At 35.2% G+C, this 19818-nt stretch overlaps 1 protein-coding gene across 1 annotated transcript in view; it reads right to left on the bottom strand.

Annotated features, from left to right (window-relative positions):
• STAG1 (stromal antigen 1) overlaps positions 1–19818 on the bottom strand; it is a 499198-nt gene that overhangs the window by 160654 nt on the left and 318726 nt on the right. The window contains exon 7 of the mRNA XM_043874053.1: positions 18021–18225. Coding sequence (XP_043729988.1) covers positions 18021–18225 — 205 coding nt within the window. The remainder of the gene's footprint in view (positions 1–18020; positions 18226–19818) is intronic.

Consider the following 19818-nt stretch of genomic DNA (forward strand, 5'->3'; position numbering starts at 1 on the left):
TTTCCAAAATTTCCTTTAATTACACATAAACACATAGACATAATGCTATATCTATATCTATCCCTACACACATACACACATGTTATTCTGAAACTCTACGTTTTGGATACTATCAGTTGATACTGCCCTCAAACCAAAATATAAGACAAAAATCCTAAAAACAAAATGCATTTAAGTTAGTGAGCTGTTAAGAAATGTATTTAAATTAAAATTTTTCTCTTTTCCTGAGACACAACATCTAAATATAATATATTGAGAAATCTTGTGTTTCAAAATATAGGCTAGTGATTTGACAGCATTTTACACACTGTCAGTAGAATACTGCTGAAAGCTAAAAGTACTTTTAAAATTAACCTGTATAATAAAGAATATCTCAAAGACACAACTGATTAGGGGCATTCAAACTGCCTAAGTCAAGAATAACTTTTCCTTTAGGGATAATATTTTAAGGGAGTTTGCCCTAAGCATACAAAGTCATAAGCTCCTACCCAAATGGAGTTTAATTCCGTTTATACTTCTAGACTTCTAAAATAAAATGACTTGAAGATCAAGGAGTTGGAAAGCCTTTAAATTTACACCAACTCTGTCTGGAATAAATCAGTGGAAGCTGAGACATTAATGCTTTTGAACTTAAGCATTTTTTGTTTTGTTATATCGCCTTGTGACCCCAGATTCAAAACTCCCCAACTGTTGGTTGTGTAATGACCCTTCTCACACTCTAGTATATATCAACAACAAAATATATCAACATACTAAAAAGAGAAGAAATGTAAAATGATCAGTATGTTTTTAGAAATATATTAGATATGATAGTGCAGTATTTAATGTTTATGAATATGTAAAATTTAAACTTCACTGAAACTTTCACCTTAAATATCAACATACAAGCAAATACAGCTAGTGAAGAAGACTCCTGACTTAACAATAGAGATACAATATGGGGATTGTGATACGGATGAGAGTCCCCTGAAAAAAGACTCATTCCTGCATAAAGTGAGCATGAATTACGATTTACTGGTATTATTAAAAGAATTTTATAAATTAATAATCCTACAGGAACTCAGCCTGGTCTATGATATGGACTTTCAAAGTGTCTTCTCTTTGTTTACCAAAGTGAACACTTCATTTAGCATTCACATTTTAGAGGTTAGCTATGGAATGACAAACTTGTTCTCTTGCTGTACTACTAAGAGTGTGCTATGCAAATATGTGCACAATACAAATGGCTTGTTACCAGTTCAGTAAAGTACAAATCTGTTGTTAAATGATTTGGTTTGGCCTCTTGTGCTTCTGTTAAAATCATAACAAGAACATGCTCTGGGGAGCTGCTGATTCCAGAAGAGAGAAATTTTAAGCACATCTAATCCAAATTGCAGCTTGCAGTCAAAACACACTTGCAGCCTAGAGTCTAGCCAGCTAATCCCTGTTTAGTCCATAGAGACTTCCAAGAAAAACTATAAACTTATTAGTGAGAAAAATAAACGTTTCTTGCCGTAAGAAAAAAAAAAAAGTATAAATTTGAAAGTAAGTTTTTAGAAATTTTTATAACAATCTGACAGAATAATCTTATATATATTGAGTCTATTAACAAAATGACACTAAGAATGTAATGTAAAAACCAGTCTTTCGCCACAAAAAATACTTATTTAGTGCTTCCCATTCAATCTGCCAAAGCACTGTTCTGAGTATCAGAAGCTGAAAAGTGAATGAGACAGTATCTGCTTCCATAAACTTATTGTCTAGTGAGGAGAACGCAAAGTATCAATAGATAATATAAAAAAAAATCTATCAGTTAAAAAAATAAAATATGGTTAAGAAAAATAAAGTATGGTAGAAAGGACAGAACACAATTGCACTTGTTTCATATGCTAGCAAGGTAATGTCCAAAATCCTTTGACTATGCCAAAGCCTTTGACTGTGTGGATCACAATAAACTGTGGAAAATTCTGAAAGAGATGGGAATGCCAGACCACATGACCTGCTTCTTGAGAAACCTGTATGCAGGTCAGGAAGCAACAGTTAGAAGTGGACATGGAACAACAGACTGGTTCCAAATAGAGAAAGGAGTACATCAAGCTGTATATTGTCACTGTGCTGATTTAACTCACACGCAGAGTACATCATGAGAAACACTGGGCTGGATGAAGCACGAGCTGGAATCAAGACTGCCGGGAGAAATATCAATAACCTCAGGTATACAGATGACACCACCCTTATGGCAGAAAGTGAAGAACTAAAGAGCCTCTTGATGAAAGTGAAAGAGGAGAGTGAAAAAGTTGGCTTAAAGCCCAACAGTCAGAAAACAAAGATCGTAGAATTCGGTCCCATCTCTTCATGGCGAATAGATGGAGAAACCGTGGAAACAGTGACTGACTTTTATTTTATTGGGCTCCAAAATCACTGCAGGTGGTGACTGCAGCCATGAAATAAATAGACGCTTACTCCTTGGAAATAAAGTTATGACCAACCTAGAGAGCATATTAAAAAGCAGAGACATTACTTTGTGGACAAAGTTCTGTCTAGTCAAAGCTATGGTTTCTCCAGTAGTCATGTATGGATGTGAGCTGGGCTATAAAGAAAGCTGAGCGCCGATAAATTGATGTTTTTCAACTATGGTGTTGGAGAAGACTCTTGAGAGTCCCTTGGACTGCAAGGAGATGCAACCAGTCCATCCTAAAGGAGATCAGTCCTGAATGTTCACTGGAAGGATTGATAATGAAGCTGAAACTCCAATACTTTGGCCACCTCATGCGAAGAGCTGACTCATTTGAAAAGACTCTGATGCTGGGAAAGATTGAAGGCATGAGGAGAAGGGGATGACAGAGGATGAGATGGTTGGATGGCATCATCAACTCAATGGACCTGAATTTGAGTAAATTCCGGGAGTTGGTGATGGACAGGGAGGCCTGGTGTGCTGCAGCCCATGGGGTCGCAAAGAGTTGGACATGACTGAGCGACTGAACTAAACTGAAGCTTCAACAGTACGTAAACCAAGAAATTACAGAAAAAAAGCTGGATTTAGAAAACGCAAAGGAACCAGAGATCAAATTGCCAACACCCACTGCATCATAGAAAAAGCAAGGGAATTTCAGAAAAACATCTTCTACTTCACTGACTATGCTAAAGCCTTTGACTGTGTGGATCACAGCAAACTGTGGTAAATTCTTAAAGCAATGGAATACCAGACCACCTTACTTGCATCCTGAGAAACCTGTATGCAGGTCAAGAAGCAACAGTTAGAACCAGACTAATTAGATTAGATTAGAACCAACAATTTTGACTGCCTAGTTCAAAACTGGTAAAGGAATACGTCAACGCTATATATTATCACCCTGCTTATTTAACTTCTATGCAAAGTATATTGTGCAAAATGTTGGATAACATTGTAATGGATGAAGCACAAGCTGGAATCAAGATTTCCAGGAGAAATATCAATAATCTCAGATATGTAGATGACACCATACCAATGGCAGAAAATGAAGATGAACTAAAGAGCCTCTTGATGAATTTGAAGGAGGAGAGTGAAAAAGCTGGCTTAAACTCAACATTCAAAAAATGAAGATCATGGCAACCGGTCCCATCACTTCATGGCAAATAGATGGGGAAAAATGGAATGGAAAAATAGTGACAGACTATTTTCTTGGGCTCCGAAATCAGTGTGGACAGTGACTGCAGCCATGAAATTAAAAGACACTTGCCCCTTGGAAGAAAAGGTATGACAAACCTAGACAGTGAATTAAAAAGCAGACACATCACTTTTCCAACTACGGTATGTGTAGTCAAAGCTATGGTTTTTCCAGCAGTCATGTATGGATGTGAGAGCTGGACCATAAAGAAGGCTGAGTGCCAAAGAATTGATGCTTTCGAACTGTGATGCTAGAGAAGATTCTTGAGAGACCCTTAGATAGCAAGGAGTTCAAATCAGCCAATCCTAAAGGAAATCAATCCTGAATGTTTATTGGAAGGACGAATGCTGAAGCTCCAATACTTTGGCCACCTGATGTGAAGAGCTGATTCACTGGAAAAGACCCTGACGCTGGGAAAGACAGACGGCAGGAGGAGAAAGGGGCAACAGAGGATGAGATGGTTGGATGGCATCATCAATTCAATGAACATAAGTTTGAGCAAATTCCAGGAGACAGGAAAAGACAGGGAAGCCTAGTGTGCTGCAGTTCATGAGGTTGGACATGACTGAGCAACTGAAAAACAACAACAAAAAAGGACAGAGAGCAAACAGGCTGGTTAGGCCTCTCTGAAGAGCTCACAATTAAGCACAAACTGAGGCGATGAACATGATTCTATAACAGAATTGTGTCCCAGGGAGAGGGAATAAAAAGTGCAAAGGTTATGAGGTAAACTGTTCATAAAAAGAGCAACATATTAGTGTGGCCGAAGCATAGAAACAGGCAAGAGACAAGGCTGAGGAGGAAATGAAAAGGCCAGGTTACAAGAGTTTTACTAGGAACTAGTTAAAACACAAGAATGAAATCTAAATGAGATAGGTCTCACTGGAAATTTTGGTGTGGGTGAAAAATAGCCTGATTTATATTTTAAAATGCTGTGTGAACATTTATAGAAGAGTAAAAGTGGAAGAAGGAAGACCAAATAGAAGAACACTGAAAAAGAGCTGCACATATTTTGTCAAAACCTTATTAAGTTGATTCTCAAGTTTTGGGCCTTAAGCAACTCAGTAAAGCAATCCTGGCTTTGATTAGAGTGGCAGTAAGAGGTAGAGAGAAAATTAGATCTGAAATATATTTCCAAGGTAAAGCTGAAAGAATATGATAATATAGGAAATTAGAGAAACAGCAAATGCAAGGGAAATTAGAACGTCTTGTGCTTATTAGGTATTTAAGTGGAAACGGGGCTTTCCAGGTGGCTCAGTGGTAAAGAACCTGCCTGCCAATGCAGAAGGTGCAGATTTGATCCCTGGGTCAGGAAGATCACCTGGAGAAGGAAATAGCAACATGTTCTAGTATTCTTGCCTGGAAATCCCATGGACAGAGGAGCCTGGTTGGCCTCAGTCCATGGGGTTGCAAAAGGAGTTGAACACGACTTAGCAACTAAACAACAAGTGGAGATGGTTAACAGATATGCATCCTCATCAAAATACTGGTTTCTAAAGCCATTAAACTGGATATCATATTGATTCAATGGACTACAATTTAGTCACTGGAAACAAATGAGGCATGATCTGTATGCTGAAAAGAAGTCTACCAGTACACTTGTTAATGGGGAAAAAAAGACGATTGTCAGTGTGTATATTATATTATCATTTATGCAAAAAGAAGGAATGCATTATTTATTATGTGCCAGTCAGTCTTCTAAGCTCTTAACACACTTATTCATTTGTACCTCACAACTCTATCAAGTACTATAATTATTTCTTCATTATATAAGAGAAATCTGAGGCACAGATTAGAGATTTGGCAATTATACAGCCAGTAGCTGGCAGAGATATAACTTGATTACAGCCATCCTTCTCCACAGTCTAAGCTCTTAACCACTATACCATACTGCCTCTCACTGAATATGCATTTGCTATCATATTCATAAAATATCATTGGAAAGATACATTAGAAATAGGAAACTTAGGATGCATTCAGAGAAGAGAATTTGTTGCCTGAGAGCCAACAAATAGGGTAGAAGAGTGACATTTCATCACATAACATTTTTAAATCTGGAATTTTAAATCAAATGACAGCATTACTCTCCTACCATAATTATTTTTTAGTAGAAATAATAAAAACATGGAATCTGTTTTCACTTTATTCACTGAGGAGTGACTAAAGATATAAAAAAATGAGAAGATCTTTAGATTGAGTCCTGAGATAATTAAGTATTTACAGTTTAGCTTTCTAAGATCCATCAAAATAGCATTTAAGAAGGAAGAAGTAGCTATGTCTTTCAAGAAAGAGAAAGGTAACAATGGAACTGCCCAGCGATTAGGACACTAAGAAGGTAACTGCCAACCTCAACAAGAGCAAAGGCAGTGAAGAGGTAGAGATAAAAACCCTACTGGAGTGGGTCTGAAGACAGTAAGAGGAGAGTGAGTAAAGACAGTAAACAGAAATAATTCTTTGAGATCTGCTATAAAGGAAAGGAAAAAAGTAGGACTGTAGCTAAGGAGCATGTGGAAACAAGGGATGGTAGCATGGTCAGTCTTAGGCATCAACTTGGCTAGGCTATCAGCTCAGTTCAGTTGCTCAGTCGTGTCCGACTCTTTGCGACTCCATGAACTGCACCACGTCAGGCCTCCCTGTCCATCACCAACTCCCGGAGTCCACCCAAACCCGTGTTCATTGTGTTGGTGATGCCATCCAGTGATCTCACTCTCTGTCGTCCCCTTCTCCTCCTGTCCTCAATCTTTCTCAGCATCAGGGTCTTTTCAAATTAGTCAGCCCTTCGTATCAGGTGGCCAAAGTACTGGAGTTTCAGCTTCAACATCAGTCCTTCCAATGAACACCCAAGACTCATCTACTTTAGGATGGACTGGTTGGATCTCCTTGCAGTCCAAAGGACTCTCAAGAGTCTTCTCCAACACCACAGCTCAAAAGTATCAATTCTTCAGCACTCAGCTTTCTTTATAGTCCAACTCTCACATCCATACCTGACTACTGGAAACACCATAGGCTTGACTAGACGGACCTTTGTTGGCAAAGTAATGTCTCTGCTTTTTAATATGCTGTCTAGGTTGGTCATTAACTTTCCTTCCAAGGAGTAAGCGTCTTTTAATTTCATGGCTGCAGTCACCATCTGCAATGATTTTGGAGCCCAGAAAAATAAAACCAGACTCTGTTTTCTGGCTAGGCTGTGGTATCCAGTTATTTAAACAAACATTAACCCAGGTGTTACTGTGAAGCTATTTTGTAGATAAAATTAACAGCTATAAGTAAAGGAGACTACCCCCAATAATGCGGTGGCCTCATCCAATCAGCTAAATGGCTTACAAGCAAAAACAGAGTGGTTCAATAGAAGCAATTTCTCCTTCAAGACTGTACAACTCCTCCCTAAGTTTCTGGCCTACAGGTCTGCCCTACAGATTTAAAAATAGCCAGCTCCAAAAGTGTATGTGTCATTCAGTAAAATAAATCTTCCTCTCTCCAAATACACACACACACACACACACACAATATAGCTTAATGGTTGTGTTATGCAAATAAGTAAGCAAGTAACAAACTATTTTCCAATGGTTCTGTTTCTGAAGAGCCCTAACTGATACAAAGTGTTTCTAAAAGATAAGGGCTATTACAGCATACAAAATAATGATAAAGGGTGTTGGGGAATTGAAGCAGGAGAGACAGAGAGAGAGAACTTCTTGAGGTAGTGAACAGGGATTGGATCCACTGCACAAGTGCAAGGACTGATCTTAGGTAGACAGCACCCTCATAAGAGAAAAGGCAGAGAATATGTGTACAGGTGCAGCTAAGATAAGTAGATTTAATCCTTGAAGGATTCTATTCTGTTCCTATAAAGCTAGCAAGCTAATCAGCCAAGTGTAAAGAAAAGAGGTGAGCAGACATTGTAGGTTTGAGGAGAAGGTATGAAATAATATTATAAGAAAGGAATATCCATAGCATAAAATACTGTAATAGGATTGCTAGGTAGAAATGAGAGAAAAATGTAAAAAGCCCAGTCATTATGTGTTTTTCTACACTCACTTTCAACTCCACTGGTTCAGTTATGGCGCAGGTTTTCCTAAGGGATATAATAGAGGGCAAACAGGCAAGGATGTTAAGGGTTCTTCATGAGAAGGACATGATTATAATTAATCTGGGTAACAGAATCTAAGCTAGGAAAGTGGAGGAAGTAAGGACATCAAGAGCACTAAACAAAGAGGATCAGGAATTTAACGGCCTAGTAGAGTAAAAACAATACTGGAGCTGGGAACATATAAAACAAAAACAGGGACAAAAGGTATCAGCAAATAGGATGGCTGAAACTAAGATTATGGACACTGGCCATTTAATCATTATTCAACAATTTGCAGTTATGTTTTCTTTTTTTTTTTTTAATTTTTTTTTTCTTTTTATTTTTTTGTCATACATTGATATGAATCAGCCATAGAGTTACACGTATTCCCCATCCCGATCCCCCCTCCCACCTCCCTCTCCACCCGATTCCTCTGGGTCTTCCCAGCGCACCAGACCCGAGCACTTGTCTCATGCATCCCACCTGGGCTGGTGATCTGTTTCACCATAAATAGTATACATGCTGTTCTTTTGAAATATCCCACCCTCACTTTCTCCCACAGAGTTCAAAAGTCTGTTCTGTATTTCTGTGTCTCTTTTTCTGTTTTGCATATAAGGTTATCATTACCATCTTTCTAAATTCCATATATATGTGTTAGTATGCTGTAATATTCTTTATCTTTCTGGCTTACTTCACTCTGTATAAGGGGCTCCAGTTTCATCCATCTCATTAGGACTGATTCAAATGAATTCTTTTTAACGGCTGAGTAATATTCCATGGTGTATATGTACCACAGCTTCCTTATCCATTCATCTGCTGATGGGCATCTAGGTTGCTTCCATGTCCTGGCTATTATAAACAGTGCTGCGATGAACATTGGGGTGCGCGTGTCTCTTTCAGATCTGGTTTCCTCAGTGTGTATGCCCAGAAGTGGGATTGCTGGGTCATATGGCAGTTCTATTTCCAGTTTTTTAAGAAATCTCCACACTGTTTTCCATAGCAGCTGTACTAGTTTGCATTCCCACCAACAGTGTAAGAGGGTTCCCTTTTCTCCACACCCTCTCCAGCATTTATTGCTTGTAGACTTTTGGATAGCAGCCATCCTGACTGGCGAGTAATGGTACCTCATTGTGGTTTTGATTTGCATTTCTCTGATAATGAGTGATGTTGAGCATCTTTTCATGTGTTTGTTAGCCATCTGTATGTCTTCTTTGGAGAAATGTCTGTTTAGTTCTTTGGCCCATTTTTTGATTGGGTCATTTATTTTTCTGGAATTGAGCTGCAGGAGTTGCTTGTATATTTTTGAGATTAATCCTTTGTCCGTTTCTTCATTTGCTATTATTTTCTCCCAATCTGAGGGCTGTCTTTTCACCTTACTTATAGTTTCCTTTGTTGTGCAAAAGCTTTTAAGTTTCATTAGGTCCCATTTGTTTAGTTTTGCTTTTATTTCCAATATTCTGGGAGGTGGGTCATAGAGGATCTTGCTGTGATTTATGTCGGAGAGTGTTTTGCCTATGTTCTCCTCTAGGAGTTTTATAGTTTCTGGTCTTACATTTAGATCTTTAATCCATTTTGAGTTTATTTTTGTGTATGGTGTTAGAAAGTGTTCTAGTTTCATTCTTTTACAAGTGGTTGACCAGTTTTCCCAGCACCACTTGTTAAAGAGGTTGTCTTTTTTCCATTGTATATCCTTGCCTCCTTTGTCAAAGATAAGGTGTCCATAGGTCCGTGGATTTATCTCTGGGCTTTCTGTTCTGTTCCACTGATCTATATTTCTGTCTTTGTGCCAGTACCATACTGTCTTGATGACTGTGGCTTTGTAGTAGAGTCTGAAGTCAGGCAGGTTGATTCTTCCAGTTCCATTCTTCTTTCTCAAGATTACTTTGGCTATTCGAGGTTTCACAGCTGAATTCTACCAAAAATTTAGAGAAGAGCTAACACCTATCTTACTCAAACTCTTCCAGAAAATTGCAGATGAAGGTAAGCTTCCAAACTCATTCCCATTCATTATTCTGGGCACTCTCTGCTGAATATATTTTACTTGGATATTAATCTGTTGAATCAGTCCTAAGTTTCTTGTTATTTCTCTTTTAGTTTTCATTCCTTACTCTTTTTGTTCACTTTGCTTGTATTTCTTCAACTTTATTGAGGTAATTTTCATTATCGTTTTAAATATTCTAAGACCTAATTCCAAAACCAGACAAAGATGCCACAAAAAAAGAAAACTACAGGCCAATATCACTGATGAACATAGATGCAAAAATCCTTAACAAAATTCTAGCAAACAGAATCCAACAACATATTAAAAAAATCATACACCATGACCAAGTGGGCTTTAGCCCAGGAATGCAAGGATTCTTCAATATCCGCAAATCAACCAATGTAATACACCACATTAACAAATTGAAAGATAAAAATCATATGATTATCTCAATAGATGCAGAGAAAGCCTTTGACAAAATTCAACACTCATTTATGATTAAAACTCTCCAAAAAGCAGGAATAGAAGGAACATACCTCAACATAATAAAAGCTACATATGACAAACCCACAGCAAGCATCACCCTCAATGGTGAAAAATTGAAGCATTTCCCCTGAAATCAGGAACAAGACAAGGGTGCCCACTCTCACCACTACTATTCAACATAGTGTTGGAAGTTTTGGCCACGGCAATCAGAGCAGAAAAAGAAGTAAAAGGAATCCAGATAGGAAAAGAAGAAGTGAAACTCTCACTGTTTGCAGATGACATGATCCTCTACATAGAAAACCCTAAAGACTCTACCAGAAAATTACTAGAGCTAATCAATGAATATAGTAAAGTTGCAGGATATAAAATTAACACACAGAAATCCCTTGCATTCCTATATACTAACAATGAAAAAACAGAAAGAGAAATTAAGGAAACAATACCATTCACCATTGCAACAAAAAGAATAAAATACTTAGGAGTATATCTACCTAAAGAAACAAAAGACCTATACATAGAAAACTATAAAACACTGATGAAAGAAATCAAAGAGGACACAAACAGATGGAGAAACATACCGTGTTCATGGATTGGAAGAATCAATATTGTCAAAATGGCTATTCTACCTAAAGCAATCTATAGATTCAATGCAATCCCTATCAAGTTACCAACGGTATTTTTCACAGAACTAGACCAAAGAATTTCACAATTTGTATGGAAATACAAAAAACCGCAATTATGTTTTCTTAAACATAAAAATGAAAACTAAAAATCTGCCCTTATATTTAGTGATACCTACTATACTTTTGAAAAATATTACTGCAAACTCTAAAACTTTCATAGTGGGACAAAACTAAATTTTAAAGAGAGATATGATTATCTTCCTTTTTTAAAAATTGAAGTATCACTGATTTACCATGTTAGTTTCTAGTGTACAAGAAAGTGATTCAGCTATGCACATATATACATATTCTTTTCCATAATGTTTTATTTTTACATATAAAATATACTATGTATTTTTACATACATATTTTACATGTTTACAGAATAGTAAATATAATTCTCTATGCTATACAGTACAACCTTGTTGTTTATCTGTTTTATATATAGTAGCTTGTATCTGCAAATCCCAAATCCTAATTTATCCCCCACCTCCATTCCCAATCATACATTTCTTCTGTATGCGAGTCTGTTTCTGTTTTCTAAATAAGTTCATGTGTATCAGATACCATATGTCTTTCTGACCACTAGGTCTACCCATGTTGCTGTAAATGGCATTACTTCATTATTTTTTAAGGCTGAAGAGTATTCCATTGTAATCATGTTTCTTCTTTAGTTTTGAAAAACTTATTTAAAAAAAACAAAAGGTTGACAATCTTCCACTTTACAAAGAATATTTAATAAATCTTTTGTCTCTTAAAAACCCAACCAAAATAATGAGAAAACAATTTTCATCCCCAATAAATCCAGAAAAACACTTGGAATGCCAAACCATAATATGTTAATATATGTATATGAAAAGCAGATGGATGAAGTATGCAAATCACACTAAATGATCAAAAAAGCTTGACAACTGTATTTAAAGAAAAAAGACAAAAACAAAGCAATTTTACTCTGTAGAACCCAGAAGCATTAAGGAACTGGAGAAGTACTGGCTTTTACAGAAGATGGAATGAAGTAAGGTCTAAAAACAGGAGCATTTCACAGTCTGTATAATAAGCAATTAAATCTCCACTTGAACCAAGGCAGTCATGTAATTCCTCCAACACAAACTCATCTTGGAAGTTAAAAAAGTTTATTCCCTAAAGAACATAAACAAGAGATTTGGATTCATCAGATACAGAGGAGGGATACATGTGAAGCGCAGAGTGCCCTGGGTGCTCCTTCACCCTGTATAACTCCCAAATGGTAGAGGCAACCAGACCTGAGACTGAAAGTTCCTTTTGCGAAGGAGCGGAACTTCCCCAGGGAAGATAATTATCAATACCAACCTTCTATGGTTCACAATGAAAACGCTAAGTGACCACAGGACCACCCTACAGTGATGGTCACCAAAAAGGTTAAAGTCATTGCCACTGCCTGTCAACCACAACACACAGGCAGTCAGTTCTTTAGTCTCTCATTGTTAGCAATGACTAGAGAGCCAACAGATACTGAAGGAAAGCTTCCCATGAAAGACACTGATAAAAGAGAACTGAAAAAGAGGTCAGAAGGGGCACCAAAAAAACAAAAACAAAACTTCTGAGTAATATTGCTGTTAAAGAGATAAGAGAAAATGTTTCACCCATGTTAATGTTAAAAAACGACAGAGAATGGAAGAGAACTCTTAGAATATTTAAAACGATAATGAAAATTACCTCAATAAAGTTGAAGAAATACAAGCAAAGTGAACAAAAAGAGTAAGGAATGAAAACTAAAAGAGAAATAACAAGAAACTTAGGACTGATTCAACAGATTAATATCCAAGTAAAATATATTCAGCAGAGAGTGCCCAGAATAATGAATGGGAAATTATATATCTATATATATCAGGATATATCACCATGATATTTCATAAAATAAAGCTTCTACAGACAAGAAACAGGATCAAAATCAAAAGTTTGAAAATGTACTGGAATTCTCAACAGCAATGCTGGAAAAAGACGAAAAATTCTCAAGAAAATCTTCAGTGATGAATTCTGTACTGGGCCAACTAAACATAAGAATATAATGTATTTTTCAGGCATGTGAAATCTAAAATATATACTTTTCCAATGTTCTTTTTCTCAAGAAGCTCTCAAAAAACATGCTACCCCAAAAGAAGAGAATTTAAAAAAAAAAAAAAAAAAAAGGCCAAGGCAAAAAGATAGGAGATCCAGCAGAAGACAAAGGATCCAAATAATGGCGAAAAGGCTACATTAGTTAAAGGACATCTAGATTTTAGAAGATGAGGCTGCTATATTAAACATAATTATAAAAAATTAAAAGCACAGAAAACGCATTCCACAAAATTGATTATAATATCGTATTATCTGTTTAAAAATAAAAAATCCTCATGTATGTGTATCCGAGAAAATAGCTAAAAGGAAACATCAACATGTCACGGCAGCATTAAGAAGCAGTATGGTTATGGCAGAAATGGTATCATTACGGCTGATTCTTACTTTTGCACTTTTCTCCTTTTCTGAATTCGTTAAGTTGTATATGTAATTTTGTATGCACAGAAAATGTTCACACATGTAATATGAAAGAATTAATGGAAAATCTACAAGATTTTCTCAGTTTCTCTGCCCTCTTTAGAGTCAAACCAAGGAAGCTTTGTCATTCTATCATAACATCAGACACGTACTTAATGACTTGTATACGTGAAACATTTAACACAAATTATTTCATTTAAGCCTCACAACACTCCTAATAAAATGGGACTATTCATATCAACATTATACAGATGAGGAAAGTAAGGCACCGGAGTTATGTAACTTGTCCAAGGTCACTAAGTTGACATAAAAAGGACATGCTTATAAAATGATTTTAAAAATCATAACTTCATTACAAAAACTAGCTCCCAAAAGAAAACTAACTTTTGTACCTGGTGACAGAAAATAAGAGATAATTCTAAGAAAATGATACTTCTTCATTACTCTAATTATCTATATTTAGACTTGAAAGAGCAAATTACATTTAAAATTTTACTATATTTTATGTATACAGTTACATGATATATAGTGGCACTTGTAGATTTGGTCAATTATTGGGCATTAATCCTAGAATACCAGAAGTCTACCATATAGAAATTCATATCCCGTTTGGTTAAGAGTCATAAAATAGCTACTGAATTTAATAAACAGAATTTGGCATTGAAGAGCCAAAAGATAGATAAAATGGAAGTGCATACTGTTAGTTTCCCTAATAATAGTTTTGGCAAGATCTGTTTATTTACATGTTTGTTTCTGATTTCCCCATCTCTAATGTCTTCTATTACTAAAATAGTAGATGTTCAATAAATTCTGAGGGAAAAAGACATGAATGAAGGGAAACACTGCAAATACTACTGGCTCCTTTTGTAATTACAGAATAATAGCACTAGTTTACTAAATGTCAGGCACCATTCAGGCCTTCCTAATTTCTTTTAATGAAAGAGTTATCAACATCTTTCCCATTTTGCATATGAAGAAAATGAGGCCAAATAAATTATGGACTTGTCAAAATTACCCGATTAGTAAAACGCAGAAAAGGATATGTATGCAGACAATCTGGTTCAGAACCCATTCTATGAACCCTATATTATATGGTTTCAGCAACTGAAAGCCAAAGAAAAGACATCAATTTACTGAGACAAGATTATTTTTGGTCTATGACAGGAGAACAAAGAAATTTCATATAACAAAACCCACTGCAATGTTGTGAAGTAATTAGTCTCCAACTAATAAAAATAAATGAAAAAAAATAAATAAATAAAACGAAAGCTGGATAGAGAAAAAAAAATCAGCCATATACCAACATAATGATGTTAAACAATGAGATATAAAAGAAATGTTTACTTCCCCAAGAGTCTGAGAGGCACCCATTATTGTTAAATAGTGATAACCTTCCAGCATAATGAAGTCACCTATCATATGATGATTTTAACCATATTTTCTAATTGTTCCATAATTCATGTTACAAAAAAATGGAACAGAATCAATCGCCATGTTGTTATTAATAAAATTCTGTACTGTTAATCCCCCTTTGTTCAAATTGGCATTTTTACCTTAGAAGCGAGACATAGCCATTATTAATCTATTTCTAATGCAGAAAATTATGTAGTTGAGAAAAAAGCAAAAAATAAAAAAGGTAAGCCAACATTATTCATCTTGCTCTCTAACAAAATTTTAAAGTTAATTTCTAAAGTGCTGGCATAGATTAAAACAGCAAATGACTGAGTATAATATAACTATAAATCTGAAAAATAGATACTTTGAGAGTAGAATTATCTTTATAATACCAAAGAACAAAGTGGTAAAACAAAGGGAATCCTACTTATTTTTGATCTGGAGGAGAAAAACATTTTTTTAATGAAAATTTCACGAAATTGGAGAAAGAAAATATGGCCAATCTCAGATTGTAAATCCACCAAAATATTACTTATATATATTAATTCCACAAACTATGTTCTAATATGCCTTAACTATTTAGCTATCTATTTATCTATCTATGTAGCTTCACAACGAAGGCACTTAACTATGAAGATTGTTAATGAAAAGTTTACTACAAAGTAAAGCTTCTTTATTGAAGATAAATCAGACAAACAAGAGAGTATGCTTTACAAGTACAATTAAAAGAATAGAAAAAAAATAAGGAAAATGTAATATAAAATCTAATTGTTAACAGTTTGTTTCAATTTAATGGTAAAAAGAATTCCAAAAATAAAAGGGAAAGTTCAATTTATCACGACTAGAAAATGAAAGTACTTCTACCTGAAGAATAGACAAACCTGAAAAATTACAAAATGGTGAAAAATTTTAATAAAAATGTGCAAAAATATACAATTAAATGCAATGCATAAACACTAACAAATTGGGACACACTATTAATTAACAAGAAAATGGGATATGGGTAAACAGATTAAAAGTACTACTGATAAGACCACTGTGATGACTTATGAAGCTCTAAAACTTATCTTGTCTGTACCCTAGAAAACAACTAACCTGATTGTCTCTCTTCTCAGCTAAGATATAAGCAATGTCAAGGAGCATTTTATTCCAAAGCCGATAATCATATCTGGCCATAACTGCCTTGTAACTGTCCATGCACATAGTCTTTGAAGCAGAGGATTAAATGTTCCTGACCATTTTATCTAGTCCCCAAGACTCGTCCTGCAAAGTGAATAAAAATGATTATCTTTAAATCTATCCCTCATACACATACCATAAAAGAAAAAAAGGGTGGGGGGGAGAACCAGAAAGAGATCAAAGATGAAAAGAAAATAATCCTTGAAAAGATGGAAATTATTATCCAGCCTGAAATTAAAATTCTCAGCAAGATTCCCACTTTGCTGAAGGGTAGGACTGGTGTCTCACTTTTTATGAAAGTGAACTTTGGAAGACATGATTATTAATGTACACAGAGAAATTACATAGTATTCTGAAGTAAATTTGAGAATAACTTGAAAAATAGGTTAGCTTTTGAAAAATAAGGATAAACATAACATTGATCTCCTATTTTTCTTGGTACAATGCATCTGAAAAACAGCTAAATAAATGGGAGTTGCTGTACACAGACAGAAGAATGATAGATGAAAAGTAAATAGAAAATATAAAAGAAAAAAGTACCTATAAAGGGCAGAAAATAATAAAAGTCATGAAATTAGAAAAAATATATATTATCAGGTAACTTTTAAGTAATAAGTAGTATATTTATAGTACCTTGTCAAAAAAGCTACAACTTGGTACAAAGTCTCTCAAAACACAGAATAAAATGTGCTTGATGTTTGTTCTATACAGGAAATTTTCTCAACAATAAACTGTGATTTTATCTTTATAAAGAAGATAAAATTAAGTAAAAGATCTTCCTCTTTACCTAATAAATAGGAAAGGGACACACTCTCAAAAGAATAACTGTGTGTCATGTTTGTTCCATATAGAATTGCAACTAAGGGAATAAGGGACACTAATAATATAGATTAATCACATTGAATAGGGAAGGAAAAGAATTGAAAAAAAAAAATGGAAAAAAGGCAGATGATGCTATATGAAACTATCACATTGGCTTTAGCCAACAGGTTAAACAAGAAAATGATAAAACTTTAAATCTAGGATTTGTAATGCACACTGCCCAAAGTAACAGCATCAGTTAGAAATCTGCTAAACTTGGGGGCTAGGCCACACAGTCTGTTTCAGTAAGGCCTGGAGGTGATTCTGGTGAATGCGGAAATTTAAGAATCAATGTATTTAATAACTTACATAAATGAGAAATTTAAATTCAAAATAAAATGCAGTTAATTATATTAAATCTCATTTTTTCATGGTAATGTGTATAAGTTGAATACAGTCAGTTATTGCTACTAAAAGGAATGTAATTTGGGAATATTTAAATATATGTTTAGGCAAACACACAGTTTCTTTGTAAACATACACATATATATAAGAGAAAAAGAAGTCATTTAGTCATTTTAGGTAAACACAGTTACCTAATGTTGAAAACTTTAGAACAGCTAAATTAACAAAATTATCTTGTTACAGGAAAACAAGGGGAAAATGAATATACTTGACTCAGAAGTTATATAGATAATTCTAAAACAGAAGCAAAAGGGAAAATGATAATCCATCAGGTCTTCAGGACTTAGTCTACCTACTTGAACTGATTTTACAAACACTACATTTAAGTGATTATACCACTAGGAATAGAAAGAATCCTAGCTAGGTCACAATTACCTATTACAATTAAATGGAACTGTTTAAAAATATATATATATACACAAATATTTACACATTTATGTATAGTAACAATGAAACCATGTAATGAAGTAGGAAAACACCTGTGAATTTGGAATTTCAACTATTATTTGGTTTTATCAAAGAATATGGCCCACTGGACTCCTAGAGCTTATTTGGTTATAAAATAAAAATGCAAGAAAATAACTATGTATTCAGAAAGAGATTTGGTAACATTCGTCAGAAAATTTCAATTTTCATTCTCAAGACTATCAAATCTCAGTTATCAAAATAAGCACAAGTTTCAGCCCAACAGAGAATACAAACCATTCATGTGAATTTTGGAGAAAACTGTTTTCCAAGAGCAAAGTAATTATTTTAAATTAATATTTAATCTAAATAAAGCTCAACTAGAATGGAATATATTTAACAAAACTAAATGAAAAGGAAATAAAGTGTTAGTTACTTACCAGCAAGAGTACTTGTATGCCTAAAAGCTCTGACCTGGGAGTCTGACAAACCAGTCAAAAGTGAGATTACTGTGTCCATCATATACTCATCATAAATTATGCTATATTGACACTGTCGAATCAGGACTCCAATAAATTCACAAAAGTTTGAACGGAATTTTTTCCACTGAGGTCCAGGCATGGTGAGGGGATAATCACCACTGTCCTAAAAGGGATAAAAAGAAAAAAGAACATATTAAATATGATATATGACATCCAGTTCGATCTCTTTTTCCTCCTACTGGAAAAAGAACATTTTCTCTCAAAGTAGATGTGGACAGATATCAAGAGGTACATGATGGCTTTCTCTTTTTTGCTTCTTTTGATCTGCCCCAACTAAATAATTGTTAATGTGTTCAAAATTATTATTCACAACCAGTATTTAATTCATTATTCTAAGCCATTCATTCAAAATAATAGTTTAAGTTTTGTTGTACTTGGGAACTAGTTGAGGTAATTTAAAATAAAGAAGAAAACAAAAACAGAAAGAAGTTTAACTAGAAAGGATTACTTGCTACTGAATTCAGATCAAACTAATCATGATATGTGTGACAGCACTTTTCAATTATTTTAAATAAGACACCTTAAAGAGTTAAGAATTTCAAGAGTATAACCAACTTCCCACATCTGAAATTTCAACCCTATTTCTTCCAATTCTACTATGAACTTTCATTTAACTCTATAGTTTATGCACTGAATTTATTAACTTTTCAAAGAAAAAGCCTACCATGGGCTCTTGGTATCACCAGATTGTGTCATCTTATTTAAAATACAAAACTGACAGCTGAATCCAGCAGAGGTTTCCCACTCTAGCCTAAAACATTTTGGAAATGGAAATTCACAAGGCAAAGAGTGAGAATTTCTGTAAACTTCGTTATCTGACTATTCTCAATTTGTGGCTAATTTGTTTTTTCCAGGCCAAAACGCGGCTAGGAAAATTGGATACAAATGAGGTCTTGAGCTCTGCTGGTGTCCCACAAAAGAGTACTGAGATACTTACAACAGCAAAGAATCTGAAAGAATCTCAAGAGCCTGGAACAGAAAGAAGGGGAAAGCGTGGCACTTAGTTAAATACCCCACAAAAAAAGTTAATTTTGGTATTACATGATTGCTACATGGAATACTATGCTCTATCAGTTCAGTTCACTTCAGTCGCTCAGTTGTTTCCGACTCTTTGCAATCCCACGGACTGCAGAACGCCAGGCCTCTCTGTCCATCACCAACTTCCGGAGTTTACTCAAACTCACGTTCATTGAGTTGGTGATGCCATCCAACCATCTCACCCTCTGTCGTTCCCTTCTTCTCCCACCTTCAATCTTGCCCAACATCAGGGTCTTTTCCAATGAGTCAACTCTTTGCATCAGGTGGCCAAAGTATTGGAGTTTCAGCTTTAACATCAGTCCTTCCAGTGAACATCCAGGACTCATCTCCTTTAGGATGGACTGGTTGGATCTCCTTGCAGTCCAAGGGACTTTCAAGAGTCTTCTCCAACACCACAGTTCAGAAGCATCAATTCTTCAGCACTCAGTTTTCTTTATACTCCAACTCTCACCTCCCTACATGACAACTGGAAAAACCATAGCCTTGAATAGACAGACCTTTGTTGACAAAGAAACGTCTCTGCTTTTTAATATGCTGTCTAGGCCGGTCATAACTTTCCTGCCAGAGTAAGCGTCTTTTAATTTCATGGCTGCAGTCACCATCTGCAATGATTTTGGAGCCCCCCAAAATAAAGCCTGCCACTGTTTCTCCATCTATT

This window comes from Cervus elaphus, chromosome 19 (assembly GCF_910594005.1).
Source record: "Cervus elaphus chromosome 19, mCerEla1.1, whole genome shotgun sequence".
Lineage (NCBI taxonomy): Eukaryota > Metazoa > Chordata > Mammalia > Artiodactyla > Cervidae > Cervus > Cervus elaphus.